This window comes from Salvelinus namaycush, chromosome 38, assembly GCF_016432855.1.
Source record: "Salvelinus namaycush isolate Seneca chromosome 38, SaNama_1.0, whole genome shotgun sequence".
Classification (NCBI taxonomy): domain Eukaryota; kingdom Metazoa; phylum Chordata; class Actinopteri; order Salmoniformes; family Salmonidae; genus Salvelinus; species Salvelinus namaycush.
Genome location: NC_052344.1, coordinates 24220279 through 24242778, shown reverse-complemented (window position 1 = coordinate 24242778; position 22500 = coordinate 24220279). Strand labels below are relative to the sequence as shown.

The window sequence follows — 22500 nt, the reverse complement described above, 5'->3', positions numbered from 1 at the left end:
CACCAGCCCACCAGCCCTGCAGGAACCAGCCACCAGCCCTCTAGTCCTGCAGGAACCAGCCACCAGCCCACCAGCCCTGCAGGAACCAGCCACCAGCCCTCTCGTCCTGCAGGAACCAGCCACCAGCCCTCTAGTCCTGCAGGAACCAGCCACCAGCCCTCTAGTCCTGCAGGAACCAGCCACCAGCCCTCTAGTCCTGCAGGAACCAGCCACCAGCCCTCTAGCCCTGCAGGAACCAGCCACCAGCCCTCTAGTCCTGCAGGAACCAGCCACCAGCCCTCTAGTCCTGCAGGAACCAGTCCTGCAGGAACCAGTCCTGCAGGAACCAGTCACCAGCCCTCTAGTCCTGCAGTAACCAGCCACCAGCCCTCTAGTCCTGCAGGAACCAGCCACCAGCCCTCTAGTCCTGCAGGAACCAGCCACCAGCCCTCTAGTCCTGCAGGAACCAGCCACCAGCCCTCTAGTCCTGCAGGAACCAGTCACCAGCCCACCAGCCCTGCAGGAACCAGCCACCAGCCCTCTAGTCCTGCAGGAACCAGCCACCAGCCCACCAGCCCTGCAGGAACCAGCCACCAGCCCTCTAGTCCTGCAGGAACCAGCCACCAGCCCTCCAGTCCTGCAGGAACCAGCCACCCGCCCTGCAGGAGCCAGCCACCAGCCCTGCAGGAACCAGCCACCAGCCCTGCAGGAACCAGCCACCAGCCCTCTAGTCCTGCAGTAACCAGCCACCAGCCCTCTAGTCCTGCAGGAACCAGCCACCAGCCCTCTAGTCCTGCAGGAACCAGCCACCAGCCCTCTAGTCCTGCAGGAACCAGTCACCAGCCCACCAGCCCTGCAGGAACCAGCCACCAGCCCTCTAGTCCTGCAGGAACCAGCCACCAGCCCACCAGCCCTGCAGGAACCAGCCACCAGCCTTCTAGCCCTGCAGGAACCAGACACCAGCCCTCTAGTCCTGTAGGAACCAGCCACCAGTCCTGCAGGAACCAGCCACCAGCCCTCTAGTCCTGTAGGAACCAGCCACCAGCCCTCTAGTCCTGTAGGAACCAGCCACCCGCCCTCTAGTCCTGTAGGAACCAGCCACCAGCCCTCTAGTCCTGTAGGAACCAGCCACCAGCCCTCTAGTCCTGCAGGAACCAGCCACCAGCCCTGCAGGAACCAGCCACCAGCCCTGCAGGAACCAGCCACCAGCCCTGCAGGAACCAGCCACCAGCCCTCTAGTCCTGCAGGAACCAGCCACCAGCCCTGCAGGAACCAGCCACCAGCCCTGCAGGAACCAGCCACCAGCCCTCTAGTCCTGCAGGAACCAGCCACCAGCCCTCTAGTCCTGCAGGAACCAGCCACCAGCCCTCCAGCCCTGCAGGAACCAGCCACCAGCCCTCTAGTCCTGCAGGAACCAGCCACCAGCCCTCTAGTCCTGCAGGAACCAGCCACCAGCCCTCTAGTCCTGCAGGAACCAGCCACCAAGTCCTGCAGGAACCAGCCACCAGCCCTCTAGTCCTGCAGGAACCAGCCACCAGCCCACCAGCCCTGCAGGAACCAGCCACCAGCCACCAGCCCTCTAGTCCTGCAGGAACCAGCCACCAGCCCTCTAGTCCTGCAGGAACCAGCCACCAGCCCTCTAGTCCTGCAGGAACCAGCCACCAGCCCTCTAGTCCTGCAGGAACCAGCCACCAGCCCTCTAGTCCTGTAGGAACCAGCCACCAGCCCTCTAGTCCTGCAGGAACCAGCCACCCGCCCTCTAGTCCTGTAGGAACCAGCCACCAGCCCACCAGCCCTGCAGTAACCAGCCACCAGCCCTCTAGTCCTGCAGGAACCAGCCACCAGCCCTCTAGTCCTGTAGGAACCAGCCACCAGCCCTCTAGTCCTGCAGTAACCAGCCACCAGCCCTCTAGTCCTGCAGGAACCAGCCACCAGCCCTCCAGCCCTGCAGGAACCAGCCACCAGCCCACCAGCCCTGCAGGAACCAGCCACCATCCCTCCAGTCCTGCAGTAACCAGCCACCAGCCCTCCAGCCCTGCAGGTGTCTTCAGTGTAGCACTGGTATGTCTCCACCATAGAAGCACTGAGGCCAAATGGCATCACTGGGAGTTCACACCATCCCACTTCTGGCATCATATCAGGCACAAAATAGGAATTCGGCATGATAGATGTGTTCAGATTGTCCATAATATTGTTTGTGTGAACATTTAAATATTCCAAAACTGAATGTACCAAAATTAAAAATAAAATGAAGTTAATTTTGAATCTGTACTGCATTTCTACAGCTCTGACAAAAACACAAGCCTTTCAAAAGTCTCTGACCTCCCTGCCTCTATAGAGACTATAATCTGGCCAAAGTCCAAGTGAAGAGGAGTTCAACAAGATGTGTAGAGAGCTGCTGAGCCCAGCTAGCCTTTACAGGCTCCTCTAATAGATCAACTATCCGCTACACAGAGATACAGCCACAGCAGTACCACTATTACAGAAGCCATGAAGGCTGCAGGCTGCGTCCCCCATCTAGTTAACTCCTTTTGACCCTCTCCGGTCCCCTATATTGGGAGTAGGGTGTAATTTGGGACACAGAGCCAGAGTTCCAGCAGAAGGTATCTCACATAAGGAAGCTGACACCCCAGAGAGTTGTAGAGCCTCAGAGCGCGGTTCGGTTTGCAGGATGCTGTTTCCGTGTTCTCTCTGTATCACAGACAATAACAAACAACTCAGCAGAGCATCCTCAGCCTCCTTCCTCCGTTTCCCTTTCATCTCTCTCTCTCTCTCTCTCTCTCTCTCTCTCTCTCTCTCTCTCTCTCTCTCTCTCTCTCTCTCTCTCTCTCTCTCTCTCTCTTTCTCTCTTTCTCTCTCTCTCTCTGTCTCTCTCTCTCTCTCTGTCTCTGTCTCTGTCTCTGTCTCTCTGTGTCTCTGTCTCTGTCTCTCTCTCTGTCTCTCTGTGTCTCTCTCTGTCTGTCTCTCTCTCTCTCTCTCTCTCTCTATCTCTCTCTCTTTCTCGCTCTCTCTCTCTCTCTTTCCCTCCTCAATCTCTCTCTCTTTCCCTCCTCCATCTCTCTCTCTCTCTCCCTCTCTCTTACGGAGTGGTGAAGACGACTTGGACAGCCAGCTGGCCTCACACCAGCCTGTGGAGAGACACAGAGGACACGCCATTGTGAAATGCGGAGACAGACGCAGCAGCGGGGACAGAAGGAGTGTTAGTTTGGCATGAGATGTCTTCTCTTCTGGAGTAACGCAGTCCTTCTTTGATATGGCAGCATGACGGACTTTCTTACAGAAGTAACAGTCTATCCTCTTAAATCCTGTCTTTATGATTCCGGCTGCCTTCAGTACGTCTCACAGACACCCAGTACAATCTCTCTGATTCTCCTGCTAAACTTTTCCTTTTGAGAACAATCCCGTTTTCATTGATAAAATCCCAGAACTCCGTTTTGGGGTCCAATCCCTCGCAGAGCCCTGAGGAATGGTAATGAGGGTTTATTGGGGTCCAATCCCTCGCAGAGCCCTGAGGAATGGTAATGAGGGTTTATTGGGGTCCAATCCCTCGCAGAGCCCTGAGGAATGGTAATGAGGGTTTATTGGGGTCCAATCCCTCGCAGAGCCCTGAGGAATGGTAATGAGGGTTTATTGGGGTCCAATCCCTCGCAGAGCCCTGAGGAATGGTAATGAGGGTTTATTGGGGTCCAATTCCTTCGCAGAGCCCTGAGGAATGGTAATGAGGGTTTATTGGGGTCCAATCCCTCGCAGAGCCCTGAGGAATGGTAATGAGGGTTTATTGGGGTCCAATCCCTCGCAGAGCCCTGAGGAATGGTAATGAGGGTTTATTGCTTTTCAAAGAGCTTGGGATTTTAGAAACAAGTGGAGGTTTTAGATAGAGGCTCAGAGAGAGAACCTGGACAAGCTGCAGGGAAACTCCTGGGGAAGTAAGCAGTATATATTATCTGGAGAAAATGCCAGCCTGACTGAGGGTACGCCCAGCGTCGTCCGGGTTTGCCCGGGGTAGGCCGTCGTTGTAAATAAGAATTTGTTCTTAACTGACTTGCCTAGTGAAATAAAAGTTTTTTTTTTTTTTTTTAAGTAAATAATTGAAAAGATTGTGTGTCAGTTTGATACCAGCAGAGCCCCTCGATGGCAGGGTGTCTGGAAAAGCTGAGCCAGCAAAATCCTCCTTCCTCAAAGTTAACAAAACACAAACATTGTCGACTTTGCCGAGTCAGAGCAAACAGGAGATAAGCGGGCGAGACTTTCAAAAGATAAATAATTACACGCTTTCTAAAACCTTCTAAATGTGTCTCCTCTCTCCCGGAATCTAACCTCCTCCTCTCTGTTTGCCAAGCAAACAAAACTCCAAAAAGAGAGAAAAGTTTCAACTTTACCGACTAATTCTCCGACGTCGGAAGACAAAATGAACATGAGAAGAATGAGTGTGTTGAAAAGGAGGCAAAGCCTGTGTCCCAAGAGGAACCCTATGGGCCCTGTACTATATTGTTCCAAGAGGAACCCTATGGGCCCTGTACTATATTGTCCCAAGAGGAACCCTATGGGCCCTGTACTATATTGTTCCAAGAGGAACCCTATGGGCCCTGTACTATATTGTTCCAAGAGGAACCCTATGGGCCCTGTACTATATTGTCCCAAGAGGAACCCTATGGGCCCTGTACTATATTGTCCCAAGAGGAACCCTATGGGCCCTGTACTATATTGTCCCAAGAGGAACCCTATGGGCCCTGTACTATATTGTTCCAAGAGGAACCCTATGGGCCCTGTACTATATTGTCCCAATAGGAACCCTATGGGCCCTGTACTATATTGTCCCAAGAGGAACCCTATGGGCCCTGTACTATATTGTCCCAAGAGGAACCCTATGGGCCCTGTACTATATTGTTCCAAGAGGAACCCTATGGGCCCTGTACTATATTGTTCCAAGAGGAACCCTATGGGCCCTGTACTATATTGTCCCAATAGGAACCCTATGGGCCCTGTACTATATTGTCCCAAGAGGAACCCTATGGGCCCTGTACTATATTGTTCCAAGAGGAACCCTATGGGCCCTGTACTATATTGTTCCAAGAGGAACCCTATGGGCCCTGTACTATATTGTCCCAAGAGGAACCCTATGGGCCCTGTACTATATTGTCCCAAGAGGAACCCTATGGGCCCTGTACTATATTGTCCCAAGAGGAACCCTATGGGCCCTGTACTATATTGTTCCAAGAGGAACCCTATGGGCCCTATAGTGAAGAGATTGCCATTTGGAATGCAACCCCTACACTTGTTGAAAAGGAGACAGTGATTCATGTTGTTATGACAACGCAGTCGAGCGCTGCTTTGACGGAGCATCTGGCTAAACGTGCACATCCATCGCCGTGGTGACCGAGGAGAGCGTGGCTGTGGGGGAAGTCCACAGTCAGGCAGCTTCTTGATTGCAGGTTGGAAAAACAAATGGAGTTTTAAACACTTTGGTCTCTACTGACCTTCTGAAAAGTCAAACGACTGTAAACTAATTACAAGATGCCGGGTGAGGAGAGGAGACAGAGTAGGTGTGTGCGTGTGTGCGTGCGGTTTATGGTGTCCTCGCTGGGCTGAGCTGGTATCTATGACTACAGAGTACATTTGACCAAGCCTCTCTCTCTCTCTCTCTCTCTCTCTCTCTCTCTCTCTCTCTCTCTCTCTCTCTCTCTCTCTCTCTCTCTCTCTCTCTCTCTCTCTATCCCCCTCTCTCTCCTTTTCTCTCTCTTCCTCTCTCTCCCATCCTCTTTCTCACCCTCTCTCTCTCTCTCTCTCTCTCTCACACACTCTCTCTCTCATCCTCTCTCTCCTTTTCTCTCTCACCCTCTCTCTCGCTCTCTCACCCTCTCTCTCACCCTCTCTCTCACCCTCTCTCTCCTTTTCTCTCTCTCACCCTCTCTCTCTCTCTCACTCTCTCTCTTTATGAGATCCAGAGAAATGTCCATCTGTGACCGATGATCAGACACTTATAGCAGCCGTAAAAAAAAAGATTAGCATGTGGGGAAATCATTATAGGAGACAAATAGATGACAATATTATCTGAAAGAATTAAGACTAAAAATAAACTATTCATAACAGAACACGTGTATAAGAATATGCTTTCAGTTTAACCAGGAGAAATATCTATCATAAAACTCAGAACTATGAACTGCCTCAAAAATGGACGCCTTCTTCTCAGTTTTAATAAAGGAATCCAGTGGAAATGTAAGGAGAGAAATGTAGAGAGAAACAACTAGTTTAAAACATCCCCAAAGGCAAGTCTGGAAGTTAGGGCGGGACAATGGTGGGACAGGAGGCTGTGTTCAGAGTCAAGCTGGCCCAGTTAAGGGCTCCCATCCTGGGTATGCGGTCAGAGGTATTCCCCCCTGTTGGTTCTGTTCATCCAGAAGCCCTGGAAGTCTGCGATGCTGAGAGACTCCCAATTAAAACCTCAAAGGAACTCTAACTAAAACAGTACAGTTACATAAGACCTGGACTATCTCTTTAACTATAAGAGTAGTGTTATGTTAGACCTGGACTATCTCTTTAACTATAAGAGTAGTGTTATGTTAGACCTGGACTATCTCTTTAACTATAAGAGGAGTTATATGTCAGACCTGGACTATCTCTTTAACTATAAGAGTAGTTATATGTCAGACCTGGACTATCTATTTTTCCATCTCCTCCTCTCAGTCTGTTTATCTCTCCTCTCTCAGTCTGTTTATCTCTCCTCTCTCAGTCTGTTTATCTCTCCTCTCTCTCAGTCTGTTTATCTCTCCTCTATCAGTCTGTTTATCTCTCCTCTCTCTCAGTCTGTTTATCTCTCCTCCTCTCTCAGTCTGTTCATCTCTCCTCCTCTCTGTCTGTTTATCTCTCCTCTCTCAGTCTGGTTATCTCTCCTCTCTCTCAGTCTGTTCATCTCTCCTCCTCTCAGTCTGTTTATCTCTCCTCTCTCAGTCTGTTTATCTCTCCTCTCTCTCAGTCTGTTCATCTCTCCTCTCTCTCAGTCTGTTTATCTCTCCTCCTCTCAGTCTGTTTATCTCTCCTCTCTCAGTCTGTTTATCTCTCCTCCTCCTCTCTCAGTCTGTTTATCTCTCCTCTCTCAGTCTGGTTATCTCTCCTCTCTCAGTCTGTTTATCTCTCCTCTCTCTCAGTCTGTTTATCTCTCCTCCTCTCTCAGTCTGTTTATCTCTCCTCTCTCAGTCTGTTTATCTCTCCTCCTCTGTCTGTTTATCTCTCCTCTCAGTCTGTTTATCTCTCCTCTCTCAGTCTGTTTATCTCTCCTCTCTCAGTCTGTTTATCTCTCCTCCTCTCTGTCTGTTTATCTCTCCTCCTCTCTCAGTCTGTTTATCTCTCCTCTCTCAGTCTGTTTATCTCTCCTCCTCTGTCTGTTTATCTCTCCTCTCTCAGTCTGTTTATCTCTCCTCCTCTCTGTCTGTTTATCTCTCCTCCTCTCTCAGTCTGTTTATCTCTCCTCCTCTCTCAGTCTGTTTATCTCTCCTCTCTCTCAGTCTGGTTATCTCTCCTCTCTCTCAGTCTGTTCATCTCTCCTCCTCTCAGTCTGTTTATCTCTCCTCTCTCAGTCTGTTTATCTCTCCTCTCTCAGTCTGTGTATCTCTCCTCCTCTCTCTGTCTGTTTATCTCTCCTCTCTCAGTCTGTTTATCTCTCCTCCTCTCTCAGTCTGTTTATCTCTCCTCATCCTCTCTCAGTCTGTTTATCTCTCCTCCTCTCTCAGTCTGTTTATCTCTCCTCCTCCTCTCTCAGTATGTTTATCTCTCCTCTCTCTATCAGTCTGTTTATCTCTCCTCTCTCAGTCTGTTTATCTCTCCTCCTCTGTCTGTTTATCTCTCCTCTCTCAGTCTGTTTATCTCTCCTCCTCTCTGTCTGTTTATCTCTCCTCCTCTCTCAGTCTGTTTATCTCTCCTCCTCTCTCAGTCTGTTTATCTCTCCTCTCTCTCAGTCTGGTTATCTCTCCTCTCTCTCAGTCTGTTCATCTCTCCTCCTCTCAGTCTGTTTATCTCTCCTCTCTCAGTCTGTTTATCTCTCCTCTCTCAGTCTGTGTATCTCTCCTCCTCTCTCTGTCTGTTTATCTCTCCTCTCTCAGTCTGTTTATCTCTCCTCATCCTCTCTGTCTGTTTATCTCTCCTCCTCTCTCAGTCTGTTTATCTCTCCTCCTCCTCTCTCAGTATGTTTATCTCTCCTCTCTCTATCAGTCTGTTTATCTCTCCTCTCTCAGTCTGTTTATCTCTCCTCTCTCTCAGTCTGTTTATCTCTCCTCTCTCATTCTGTTTATCTCTCCTCTCTCAGTCTGTTTATCTCTCCTCTCTCAGTCTGTTTATCTCTCCTCCTCTCTCAGTCTGTTTATCTCTCCTCCTCCTCTCTCAGTATGTTTATATCTCCTCTCTCTCTGTCTGTTTATCTCTCCTCTCTCAGTCTGTTTATCTCTCCTCATCCTCTCTCAGTCTGTTTATCTCTCCTCCTCTCTCAGTCTGTTTATCTCTCCTCCTCCTCTCTCAGTATGTTTATCTCTCCTCTCTCTATCAGTCTGTTTATCTCTCCTCTCTCAGTCTGTTTATCTCTCCTCTCTCTCAGTCTGTTTATCTCTCCTCTCTCATTCTGTTTATCTCTCCTCTCTCAGTCTGTTTATCTCTCCTCTCTCAGTCTGTTTATCTCTCCTCCTCTCTCAGTCTGTTTATCTCTCCTCCTCCTCTCTCAGTATGTTTATATCTCCTCTCTCTCAGTCTGTTTATCTCTCCTCTCTCAGTCTGTTTATCTCTCCTCCTCTCTCAGTCTGTTTATCTCTCCTCCTCTCTCAGTCTGTTTATCTCTCCTCCTCTGTCTGTTTATCTCTCCTCTCTCTGTCTGTTTATCTCTCCTCCTCCTCTATCAGTCTGTTTATCTCTCCTCTCTCTCAGTCTGTTTATCTCTCCTCTCTCTGTCTGTTTATCTCTCCTCCTCTCTCAGTCTGTTTATCTCTCCTCTCTCAGTCTGTTCATCTCTCCTCCTCTTCTCTCTCTCTCCCTCACTCTGGCTCACCTACTTTCCACATATTTGAAGAGGATCCAAGAATATCTTAGTCGTACATTCTTTATGAACCACTGACTCCCCACTCTACTGAAGTAGGCCTGGATCAGGTGCTGAATCCTAATATCTAAGTCTCAGATGTGAGTGTTTCATAGCTTCCAAGTTTCCGAGCCGACAAATTCAGATATCTCTGATCTTTACTGTGTTAGTAATCCACCATCAGGCGAGGTGAATTTGAGTGAATCACTGTGTCTGTCTGTCTGTCTGCCTGCCTGCCTGCCTGCCTGCCTGCCTGCCTGCCTGCCTGCCTGCCTGCCTGCCTGCCTGCCAGCCTGCCTGCCTGCCTGCCTGCCTGCCTGCCTGCCTGCCTGCCTGCCTGTCTGTCTGTCTGTCTGTCTGTCTGTCTGTCTGTCTGTCTGTCTGTCTGTCTGTCTGTGTGTATAGAGTACAGTAGTGATTGGGAGACAATGTGAAAAGGTAGACTAGAGAGACTCACAGCTGATGGTGATCCCCAGCTCCACCCCAGGCTTCTTTGGTAACTTCACATGGAAGGTGCCACTGCTAGGGATGACTGACTCTGTAGGGGAGAGAGAGAGAGAGAGAGAGAGAGAGAGAGACAGAGACAGAGATGTAAAAAGACATGAATACGCTCACAGAACCAGAGAGACCAAATCCTTAAGAAACAAAGTGAGTTCTCAGACAAAATCCATGAGACCTCATGACCTCAAAAGACAGAGCAACTCACTATAAATACAAGAGAACAAAATGTACTTTCACTGTGTCCTGTTCTCCACCAGCTACCAGCCCTCAGTACCACTGACTCACTAACAGAGTCCAGGACACACAGAGCCCTCAGTACCACAGACTCACTAACAGAGTCCAGGACACACAGAGCCCTCAGTACCACAGACTCACTAACAGAGTCTAGGACACACAGAGACCTCAGTAACACAGACTCACTAACAGAGTCCAGGACACACAGTGACCTCAGTACCACAGACTCACTAACAGAGTCTAGGACACACAGAGACCTCAGTACCACTGACTCACTAACAGAGTCTAGGACACACAGTGACCTCAGTAACACAGACTCACTAAGAGTCTAGGACACACAGAGCCCTCAGTACCACAGACTCACTAACAGAGTCTAGGACACACAGTGACCTCAGTACCACAGACTCACTAACAGAGTCCAGGACACACAGTGACCTCAGTAACACAGACTCACTAACAGAGTCCAGGACACACAGAGCCCTCAGTACCACAGACTCACTAACAGAGTCCAGGACACACAGAGCCCTCAGTACCACAGACTCACTAACAGAGTCTAGGACACACAGAGACCTCAGTACCACAGACTCACTAACAGAGTCTAGGACACACAGAGCCCTCAGTAACACAGACTCACTAACAGAGTCCAGGACACACAGAGCCCTCAGTACCACAGACTCACTAACAGAGTCTAGGACACACAGAGCCCTCAGTACCACAGACTCACTAACAGAGTCTAGGACACACAGAGACCTCAGTACCACAGACTCACTAACAGAGTCTAGGACACACAGAGACCTCAGTACCACAGACTCACTAACAGAGTCTAGGACACACAGTGACCTCAGTAACACAGACTCACTAACAGAGTCTAGGACACACAGAGACCTCAGTAACACAGACTCACTAACAGAGTCCAGGACACACAGAGACCTCAGTAACACAGACTCACTAACAGAGTCCAGGACACACAGTGACCTCAGTACCACAGACTCACTAACAGAGTCTAGGACACACAGTGACCTCAGTAACACAGACACAATCTGAATCTGGAGCTGCAGAAAGAGACTATTAGACATTAAGATTCTGTTACAATCATCTACATAATTCATGAACGCTCGTCTCACCCTGGGAGCAGAAGGACATAAACTCCCTCCCTGCATCTCTCCCTGCATCTCCCCCTCCATCCCTCCCTGCATCTCTCCCTGTATCTCTCCCTGCATCTCTCCCTGCATCTCTCCCTGTATCTCTCCCTGTATTTCTCCCTGTATTTCTCCCTGTATTTCTCCATTTATCTCTACCTGTATTTCTCCCTGTATCTCTCCCTGTATCTCTCCCTGTATCTCTCCCTGCATCCCTCCCTGCATCTCTCCCTGTATCTCTCCCTGTATTTCTCCCTGTATCTCTCCCTGTATTTCTCCCTATATCTCTACCTGTATTTCTCCCTGTATCTCTCCCTGCATCCCTCCCTGCATCTCTCCCTGCATCTCTCCCTGTATCTCTCCCTGCATCTCTCCCTGTATCTCTCCCTGTATTTCTCCCTGTATCTCTCCCTGTATTTCTCCCTGTATCTCTCCCTGTATTTCTCCCTGTATCTCTCCCTGTATCTCTCCCTGTATTTCTCCCTGTATTTCTCCCTGTATCTCTCCCTGTATCTCTCCCTGTATCTCTCCCTGTATCTCTCCCTGCATCCCTCCCTGCATCTCTCCCTGTATCTCTCCCTGTATCTCTCCCTGCATCTCCCCCTCCATCCCTCCCTGCATCTCTCCCTGTATCTCTCCCTGTATCTCTCCCTGTATCTCTCCCTGTATCTCTCCCTGCATCTCCCCCTCCATCCCTCCCTGCATCTCTCCCTGTATCTCTCCCTGTATCTCTCAAAGCATCCCTCCCTCCATCCCTCCCTGCATCTCTCCCTGTATCTCTCCCTGCATCTCCCCCTCCATCCCTCCCTGCATCTCTCCCTGTATCTCTCCCTGTATCTCTCCCTGTATCCCTCCCTGTATCTCTCCCTGTATCTTTCCCTGCATCCCTCCCTCCATCCCTCCCTGCATCTCTCCCTGTATCTCTCCCTGTATCTCTCCCTGTATCTCTCCCTCCATCCCTCCCTGCATCTCTCCCTGTATCTCTCCATGCATCTCTCCCTGTATCCCTCCCTGTATCTCTCCCTGTATCTCTCCCTGTATCCCTCCCTGTATCTCTCCCTGCATCTCTCCCTCCATCCCTCCCTGCATCACTCCCTGTATCTCTCCATGCATCTCTCCCTGTATCCCTCCCTGTATCTCTCCCTGTATCTCTCCCTGTATCTCTCCCTGTATCCCTCCCTGTATCTCTCCCTGTATCTCTCCCTGCATCTCTCCCTGTATCTCTCCCTGTATCCCTCCCTGTATCCCTCCCTGTATCTCTCCCTGTATCTCTCCCTGTATCCCTCCCTGTATCTCTCCCTGTATCTCTCCCTGCATCTCTCCCTGCATCTCTCCCTGTATCTCTCCCTGTATTTCTCCCTGTATCTCTCCCTGTATTTCTCCCTATATCTCTACCTGTATTTCTCCCTGTATCTCTCCCTGCATCCCTCCCTGCATCTCTCCCTGCATCTCTACCTGTATTTCTCCCTGTATCTCTCCCTGTATCTCTCCCTGCATCCCTCCCTGCATCTCTCCCTGTATCTCTCCCTGTATCTCTCCCTGTATTTCTCCCTGTATCTCTCCCTGTATTTCTCCCTGTATCTCTCCCTGCATCCCTCCCTGCATCTCTCCCTGCATCTCTCCCTGCATCTCTCCCTGCATCTCTCCCTGTATCTCTCCCTGTATCTCTCCCTGCATCTCTCCCTGTATCTCTCCCTGTATTTCTCCCTGTATTTCTCCCTGTATCTCTCCCTGCATCTCTCCCTGTATCTCTCCCTGTATTTCTCCCTGTATCTCTCCCTGTATCTCTCCCTGTATCTCTCCCTGTATCTCTCCCTGTATCTCTCCCTGTATTTCTCCCTGTATTTCTCCCTGTATCTCTCCCTGTATCTCTCCCTGTATCTCTCCCTGTATCTCTCCCTGCATCCCTCCCTGCATCTCTCCCTGTATCTCTCCCTGTATCTCTCCCTGCATCTCCCCCTCCATCCCTCCCTGCATCTCTCCCTGTATCTCTCCCTGTATCTCTCCCTGTATCTCTCCCTGCATCTCCCCCTCCATCCCTCCCTGCATCTCTCCCTGTATCTCTCCCTGTATCTCTCCCTGCATCTCCCCCTCCATCCCTCCCTGCATCTCTCCCTGTATCTCTCCCTGTATCTCTCCCTGTATCTCTCCCTGCATCTCCCCCTCCATCCCTCCCTGCATCTCTCCCTGTATCTCTCCCTGTATCTCTCCCTGCATCCCTCCCTCCATCCCTCCCTGCATCTCTCCCTGTATCTCTCCCTGCATCTCCCCCTCCATCCCTCCCTGCATCTCTCCCTGTATCTCTCCCTGTATCTCTCCCTGTATCCCTCCCTGTATCTCTCCCTGTATCTTTCCCTGCATCCCTCCCTCCATCCCTCCCTGCATCTCTCCCTGTATCTCTCCCTGTATCTCTCCCTGTATCTCTCCCTGCATCTCTCCCTGTATCTCTCCCTGCATCTCTCCCTGTATCCCTCCCTGTATCTCTCCCTGTATCTCTCCCTGTATCCCTCCCTGTATCTCTCCCTGCATCTCTCCCTCCATCCCTCCCTGCATCACTCCCTGTATCTCTCCATGCATCTCTCCCTGTATCCCTCCCTGTATCTCTCCCTGTATCTCTCCCTGTATCTCTCCCTGTATCCCTCCCTGTATCTCTCCCTGTATCTCTCCCTGCATCTCTCCCTGCATCTCTCCCTGTATCCCTCCCTGTATCCCTCCCTGTATCTCTCCCTGTATCTCTCCCTGTATCCCTCCCTGTATCTCTCCCTGTATCTCTCCCTGTATCTCTCCCTGCATCTCTCCCTGCATCTCTCCCTGCATCTCTCCCTGTATCTCTCCCTGTATTTCTCCCTGTATCTCTCCCTGTATTTCTCCCTATATCTCTACCTGTATTTCTCCCTGTATCTCTCCCTGCATCCCTCCCTGCATCTCTCCCTGCATCTCTCCCTGTATCTCTCCCTGCATCTCTCCCTGTATCTCTCCCTGTATTTCTCCCTGTATCTCTCCCTGTATTTCTCCCTGTATCTCTCCCTGCATCTCTCCCTGTATCTCTCCCTGCATCTCTCCCTGTATCTCTCCCTGTATTTCTCCCTGTATTTCTCCCTGTATCTCTCCCTGCATCTCTCCCTGCATCTCTCCCTGTATCTCTCCCTGTATCTCTCCCTGTATTTCTCCCTGTATCTCTCCCTGTATCTCTCCCTGTATCTCTCCCTGTATTTCTCCCTGTATCTCTCCCTGTATTTCTCCCTGTATCTCTCCCTGTATCTCTCCCTGTATCTCTCCCTGCATCCCTCCCTGTATCTCTCCCTGTATCTCTCCCTGCATCTCCCCCTCCATCCCTCCCTGCATCTCTCCCTGTATCTCTCCCTGTATCTCTCCCTGTATCTCTCCCTGTATCTCTCCCTGCATCTCTCCCTGCATCTCCCCCTCCATCCCTCCCTGCATCTCTCCCTGTATCTCTCCCTGTATCTCTCCCTGCATCCCTCCCTGCATCTCTCCCTGTATCTCTCCCTGCATCTCCCCCTCCATCCCTCCCTGCATCTCTCCCTGTATCTCTCCCTGTATCTCTCCCTGTATCCCTCCCTGTATCTCTCCCTGTATCTTTCCCTGCATCCCTCCCTCCATCTCTCCCTGTATCTCTCCCTGTATCTCTCCCTGTATCTCTCCCTGTATCTCTCCCTCCATCCCTCCTTGCATCTCTCCCTGTATCTCTCCATGCATCTCTCCCTGTATCCCTCCCTGTATCTCTCCCTGTATCTCTCCCTGTATCTCTCCCTGTATCCCTCCCTGTATCTCTCCCTGCATCTCTCCCTCCATCTCTCCCTGTATCCCTCCCTGTATCTCTCCCTGTATCTCTCCCTGTATCTCTCCCTGTATCCCTCCCTGTATCTCTCCCTGTATCTCTCCCTGCATCTCTCCCTGCATCTCTCCCTGTATCTCTCCCTGTATCCCTCCCTGTATCCCTCCCTGTATCTCTCCCTGTATCTCTCCCTGTATCCCTCCCTGTATCTCTCCCTGTATCTCTCCCTGTATCTCTCCCTGCACCTCTCCCTGCATCTCTCCCTGTATCCCTCCCTGTATCTCTCCCTGTATCTCTCCCTGTATCTCTCACTGCATCTCTCCTTGTATCTCTCCCTGTATCTCTCCCTGTATCTCTCCCTGCATCTCTCCCTGTATCTCTCACTGCATCTCTCCCTGCATCTCTCCCTGTATCTCTCCCTGTATCTCTCACTGCATCTCTCACTGCATCTCTCCCTGCATCTCTCCCTGTATCTCTCCCTGTATCTCTCCCTGTATCTCTCCCTGTATCTCTCCCTGCATCTCTCCCTGCATCTCTCCCTGTATTTCTCCCTGTATCTCTCCCTGTATCTCTCCCTGTATCTCTCCCTGCATCCAGAAATGTTGAATTAAATGACGAGCCATTTCAGAGGCTCCAAACAGCTTTAACTGCTGATGACTAGGCTCAGCCTCCTCTAGCTGTCAGCCAGTAGAGACCCTAAACCAACCATCAGTGCTGATGACTAGGCCTGCTGCAAGCCTCCTCTAGCTGTTAGCCAGTAGAGACCCTAAACCAACCATCAGTGATGATGACTAGGCCTGCTGCAAGCCTCCTCTAGCTGTCAGCCAGTAGACACCCTAAACCAACCATCAGTGATGATGACTAGGCCTGCTGCAAGCCTCCTCTAGCTGTCAGCCAGTAGAGACCCTAAACCAACCATCAGTGATGATGACTAGGCCTGCTGCAAGCCTCCTCTAGCTGTCAGCCAGTAGAGACACTAAACCAACCATCAGTGCTGATGACTAGGCCTGCTGCAAGCCTCCTCTAGCTGTCAGCCAGTAGAGACACTAAACCAACCATCAGTGCTGATGACTAGGCCTGCTGCAAGCCTCCTCTAGCTGTCAGCCAGTAGAGAACCTAAACCAACCATCAGTGATGATGACTAGGCCCGCTGCAAGCCTCCTCTAGCTGTCAGCCAGTAGAGACCCTAAACCAACCATCAGTGATGATGACTAGGCCTGCTGCAAGCCTCCTCTAGCTGTCACCCAGTAGAGACCCTAAACCAACCATCAGTGATGATGACTAGGCCTGCTGCAAGCCTCCTCTAGCAGTCAGCCAGTAGAGACCCTAAACCAACCATCAGTGATGATGACTAGGCCTGCTGCAAGCCTCCTCTAACTGTCAGCCAGTAGAGACCCTAAACCAACCATCAGTGATGATGACTAGGCCTGCTGCAAGCCTCCTCTAGCTGTCAGCCAGTAGAGACCCTAAACCAACCATCAGTGCTGATGACTAGGCCTGCTGCAAGCCTCTAGCTATCAGCCAGTAGAGACCCTAAACCAACCATCAGTGATGATGACTAGGCCTGCTGCAAGCCTCTAGCTATCAGCCAGTAGAGACCCTAAACCAACCATCAGTGATGATGACTAGGCCTGCTGCAAGCCTCCTCTAGCTGTCACCCAGTAGAGACACTAAACCAACCATCAGTGATGATGACTAGGCCTGCTGCAAGCCTCCTCTAGCTGTCAGCCAGTAGAGACACTAAACCAACCATCAGTGCTGATGACTAGGCCTGCTGCAAGCCTCCTCTAGCTATCAGCCAGTAGAGACCCTAAACCAACCATCATTGCTGATGACTAGGCCTGCTGCAAGCCTCCTCTAGCTGTCAGCCAGTAGAGACCCTAAACCAACCATCATTGCTGATGACTAGGCCTGCTGCAAGCCTCCTCTAGCTGTCAGTCAGTAGAGACACTAAACCAACCATCAGTGCTGATGACTAGGCCTGCTGCAAGCCTCCTCTAGCTGTCAGCCAGTAGAGACCCTAAACCAACCATCAGTGATGATGACTAGGCCCGCTGCAAGCCTCCTCTAGCTGTCAGCCAGTAGAGACACTAAACCAACCATCAGTGATGATGACTAGGCCTGCTGCAAGCCTCCTCTAGCTGTCAGCCAGTAGAGACCCTAAACCAACCATCAGTGCTGATGACTAGGCCTGCTGCAAGCCTCCTCTAGCTGTCAGCCAGTAGAGACCCTAAACCAACCATCAGTGCTGATGACTAGGCCTGCTGCAAGCCTCCTCTAGCTATCAGCCAGTAGAGACACTAAACCAACCATCAGTGCTGATGACTAGGCCTGCTGCAAGCCTCCTCTAGCTGTCAGCCAGTAGAGACCCTAAACCAACCATCAGTGCTGATGACTAGGCCTGCTGCAAGCCTCCTCTAGCTGTCAGTCAGTAGAGACCCTAAACCAACCATCAGTGATGATGACTAGGCCTGCTGCAAGCCTCCTCTAGCTGTCAGCCAGTAGAGACCCTAAACCAACCATCAGTGATGATGACTAGGCCTGCTGCAAGCCTCCTCTAGCTGTCAGCCAGTAGAGACCCTAAACCAACCATCAGTGTTGATGACTAGGCCTGCTGCAAGCCTCCTCTAGCTGTCAGCCAGTAGAGACCCTAAACCAACCATCAGTGATGATGACTAGGCCTGCTGCAAGCCTCCTCTAGCTGTCAGCCAGTAGAGACCCTAAACCAACCATCAGTGTTGATGACTAGGCCTGCTGCAAGCCTCCTCTAGCTATCAGCCAGTAGAGACCCTAAACCAACCATCAGTGATGATGACTAGGCCTGCTGCAAGCCTCCTCTAGCTGTCAGCCAGTAGAGACCCTAAACCAACCATCAGTGTTGATGACTAGGCCTGCTGCAAGCCTCCTCTAGCTATCAGCCAGTAGAGACCCTAAACCAACCATCAGTGATGATGACTAGGCCTGCTGCAAGCCTCATCTAGCTGTCGGCCAGTAGAGACCCTAAACCAACCATCAGTGATGATGACTAGGCCTGCTGCAAGCCTCCTCTAGCTGTCAGCCAGTAGAGACCCTAAACCAACCATCAGTGATGATGACTAGGCCTGCTGCAAGCCTCCTCTAGCTGTCAGCCAGTAGAGACCCTAAACCAACCATCAGTGTTGATGACTAGGCCTGCTGCAAGCCTCCTCTAGCAGTCAGCCAGTAGAGACCCTAAACCAACCATCAGTGATGATGACTAGGCCTGCTGCAAGCCTCCTCTAGCTGTCAGCCAGTAGAGACCCTAAACCAACCATCAGTGATGATGACTAGGCCTGCTGCAAGCCTCTAGCTATCAGCCAGTAGAGACCCTAAACCAACCATCAGTGCTGATGACTAGGCCTGCTGCAAGCCTCCTCTAACTGTCAGCCAGTAGAGACCCTAAACCAACCATCAGTGCTGATGACTAGGCCTGCTGCAAGCCTCTAGCTATCAGCCAGTAGAGACCCTAAACCAACCATCAGTGATGATGACTAGGCCTGCTGCAAGCCTCTAGCTATCAGCCAGTAGAGACCCTAAACCAACCATCAGTGATGATGACTAGGCCTGCTGCAAGCCTCCTCTAGCTGTCAGCCAGTAGAGACCCTAAACCAACCATCAGTGTTGATGACTAGGCCTGCTGCAAGCCTCCTCTAGCTGTCAGCCAGTAGAGACCCTAAACCAACCATCAGTGTTGATGACTAGGCCTGCTGCAAGCCTCCTCTAGCTGTCAGCCAGTAGAGACACTAAACCAACCATCAGTGCTGATGACTAGGCCTGCTGCAAGCCTCCTCTAGCTGTCAGCCAGTAGAGACCCTAAACCAACCATCAGTGCTGAAGACTAGGCCTGCTGCAAGCCTCCTCTAGCTGTCAGCCAGTAGAGACACTAAACCAACCATCAGTGATGATGACTAGGCCTGCTGCAAGCCTCCTCTAGCTGTCAGCCAGTAGAGACCCTAAACCAACCATCAGTGGTGATGACTAGGCCTGCTGCAAGCCTCCTCTAGCTGTCAGCCAGTAGAGACCCTAAACCAACCATCAGTGCTGATGACTAGGCCTGCTGCAAGCCTCCTCTAGCTGTCAGCCAGTAGAGACCCTAAACCAACCATCAGTGGTGATGACTAGGCCTGCTGCAAGCCTCCTCTAACTGTCAGCCAGTAGAGACACTAAACCAACCATCAGTGCTGAAGGAATGTTCCTCATCCTGTTCTGCAGCCGGCTCTTCATTCTAACGGTTTCTAACGGGGGGACATTTTGACCCAGAAATCAAAGGTACGTTAGTTCTGATAACATAAAGCCCGTCCCCGTAGCAACGGCCCAATGTCAAAGTCATTATGGTCTGTCTCGGGGAGCAGGGTGTTTTTTGGTTCAGAGTGAACCGTGAAGCACATCACAGATAAACCCCAGCATAGGAAGATGCTGTGATGTCATCATTGCTTGTCTGAGACGTGAGGATGAAACCCCTGGATGAAATGGCCCCACCAGCAGGCTTCACTACGGACAGGGAGAGTGTTCATATGTCACTGTGTTTCAATACCACAACAGTCAAATTAACCCTCTGAGCTAAAGGCTTTTCTCTTGATGATAACGTACGTCTTCAAGTCTCATTCAAGGTTACTTATAACGCTAACAAGGTTCAATAAGACACTTTCACTAAACATCCAGTCTAGTCCAGTACGGTCCAGTGCAGTAGAGTTGAGTACAGTAGAGTCCAGTTTAGTAGAGTCCAGTGCAGTAGAGTACAGTAGAGTAAATTATAGTAGAGCACAATAGAGTCCTGTATAGTCCAGTAGATTAGAGCACAGTAGAGTCCTGTAGAGCACAATAGAGTCCTGTAGAGCACAATAGAGTCCTGTAGAGTACAGTAGAGTCATGTAGAGCACAATAGAGTCCAGTAGAGTCATGTAGAGTACAGTAGAGTCATGTAGAGTACAGTAGAGTCATGTAGAGTACAGTAGAGTACAGTAGAGTACAATAGAGTCCTGTAGTCCTGTACAGTACAGTAGAGTAGAGTACAGTATACTACAGTAGAGTACAGTATACTACAGTAGAGTACAGTAGAGTCCAGTAGAGTCCAGTAGAGTACCGTAGAGTCCTGTAGAGTAGAGTACAGTAGAGTCCAGTAGAGTACCGTAGAGTCCTGTAGAGTAGAGTCCTGTAGAGTAGAGTACAGTAGAGCCCAGTAGAGTACCGTAGAGTCCTGTAGAGTAGAGTACAGTAGAGTCCAGTAGAGTACCGTAGAGTCCTGTAGAGTCCAGTAGAGCACAGTAGACTACAGTAGAGTACAGTATAGTCCAGTAGAGTCCAGTAGAGTCCAGTAGAGTCCAGTAGAGCACAGTAGACTACAGTAGAGTACAGTATAGTCCAGTAGAGTCCAGTAGAGTCCAGTAGAGTCCAGTAGAGCACAGTAGACTACAGTAGACTACAGTAGAGTCCAGTAGAGTCCAGTAGACTACAGTAGAGTACAGTAGAGTCCAGTAGAGTCCAGTAGACTACAGTAGAGTCCAGTAGAGTCCAGTAGAGTCCAGTAGAGTACAGTAGAGTACAGTAGAGTGCAGTAGAGCACAGTAGAGTACAGTAGACTACAGTAGAGTCCAGTAGAGTCCAGTAGAGTCCAGTAGAGTACAGTAGAGTCCAGTAGAGTCCAGTAGAGTACAGTAGAGTACAGTAGAGTACAGTAGAGTCCAGTAGAGCACAGTAGAGTACAGTAGACTACAGTAGAGTCCAGTAGAGTCCAGTAGAGTCCAGTAGACTACAGTAGAGTCCAGTAGAGTCCAGTAGAGTACAGTAGAGTCCAGTAGAGCACAGTAGAGTACAGTAGACTACAGTAGAGTCCAGTAGAGTCCAGTAGAGTCCAGTAGAGTACAGTAGAGTCCAGTAGAGTCCAGTAGAGTCCAGTAGAGTACAGTAGAGTCCAGTAGAGTACAGTAGAGTACAGTAGAGTCCAGTAGAGTCCAGTAGAGTACAGTAGAGTCCAGTAGAGTACAGTAGAGTACAGTAGAGTACAGTAGAGTACAGTAGAGTCCAGTAGAGTCCAGTAGAGCACAGTAGAGTACAGTAGACTACAGTAGAGTCCAGTAGAGTACAGTAGAGTACAGTAGAGTCCAGTAGAGTCCAGTAGAGTCCAGTAGAGTACAGTAGAGTCCAGTAGAGCACAGTAGAGTACAGTAGAGTCCAGTAGAGTCCAGTAGAGTCCAGTAGAGTCCAGTAGAGTACAGTAGAGTCCAGTAGAGCACAGTAGAGTACAGTAGACTACAGTAGAGTCCAGTAGAGTCCAGTAGAGTACAGTAGACTACAGTAGAGTCCAGTAGAGTCCAGTAGAGTACAGTAGAGTACAGTAGAGTCCAGTACCTGCCACGTCAAACTCTATCTCCAGCGAGACCTTGCTGGTGATGCTGGAGTCTCTCAGTAGCTGATTGGTCTCTTCCAAGGTGCTGTCCTCTGTAGGGATCCCGTTTATAGACAGGATACGGTCACCTATCTGCAAAATCCCGCACCTGCAAAGTACACACACACACATGACATCTCAGTCTTACCATGATGTAACGAAAGCTAATGCACCACCCTTTGGTTGTGAGGTAATAAATTAATCTGAATCTGAATGTGAATAATTAGTGTCCTCTGTACATGAATAGCTTGTGTCTGGATTAATTTACTTTACCAGCATTGGACATGGTAGGGAAAGACAGATTCCACATCAATTCTATCTACACTAACCAACACACACACACACACACACACACACGCACACGCACACGCACGCACTCACACACACACACACACACACACACACACGTGTGGTCAGAAAGTGTTTTATATCGCCCTCAATTAAACTACCACTGCTTGTAACGACCTATTGGCTACTTCCTGTGATAATTGCTTGCTACAGCTTCCTCCATAAATCCCCCGTCCATTACGCTGCCTTCATCTGGATGCCGGCGGGAGGATATTCAAGCCATTCCATGTAAGTGTTCTAGGTTTCAATCATCTCGTTGGGATGTGACTTGCATTTTACATTGACAGATTCATTTCCTGATTACATTTGTTTTTTTATAGTTGCGAACTCTCGACACGTTACCACAGTTGATCGCTACAGGAGACCAACTGTGGAAACTTTTTAAGTTGTCTTTTTTTTTTTGTTGTCACTAACCAGGTTTCCATCCAACCTTTTTATGTGAGTAAATTATATGTCGGATTAAAATAAATTCACAACGGGCCCGATGGGAACAGAACATTTGTTGGTAAACTTTCCAAATGTCAACGAAACAAAACACGATAAGGTGGGATCTTTTTTGTGTTGGTAAAATGAATGATGTGTGAAATGGCGGTGGAAACAGCTTTATGCACAAATATTAATATACTGACCCTCCTATCAAAGTTAACTTGGAGTCACACAATGATATGGTGTTTGGTCCTCCCTCTACGACTCAGGAAACCGTGCAGTTTATTAGGTTACAGATTAAATCATGATTTGTTGTGTGGCCGTCGTCGAACCAATCAGTATTACTCTAGTGACATGGCTCTATACGTGTGTCAGTTTCTGCCTAAACAAACTGAACAAAACAAGAGATGGGCAGCCAACCAATCAACTGGGGTTACTTTTTCATCTGCATTCTTTGATGAACAAAAAAAGAGAGTCAGATCTCAGAAGAACCCATCAAGTGGATTAGAAATTAGCCTGTTATTAACTGCAGGTCTAGAATCAGATTAAGACAGAAGAGCTGTTATTAACTGGGCTGCAGGTCTAGAATCAGATTAAGACAGAAGAGCTGTTATTAACT

General features: G+C 49.9%; 1 protein-coding gene across 1 annotated transcript in view; it reads right to left on the bottom strand.

Annotated features, from left to right (window-relative positions):
• Nucleotides 1-22500, bottom strand: part of grip1 (glutamate receptor interacting protein 1) — a gene marked incomplete at its 5' end in the record, with an annotated part of 120548 nt that overhangs the window by 46653 nt on the left and 51395 nt on the right. Inside the window, 2 exons of the mRNA XM_038978056.1 lie at nucleotides 9492-9572; nucleotides 21071-21216. Coding sequence (XP_038833984.1) covers nucleotides 9492-9572; nucleotides 21071-21216 — 227 coding nt within the window. The remainder of the gene's footprint in view (nucleotides 1-9491; nucleotides 9573-21070; nucleotides 21217-22500) is intronic.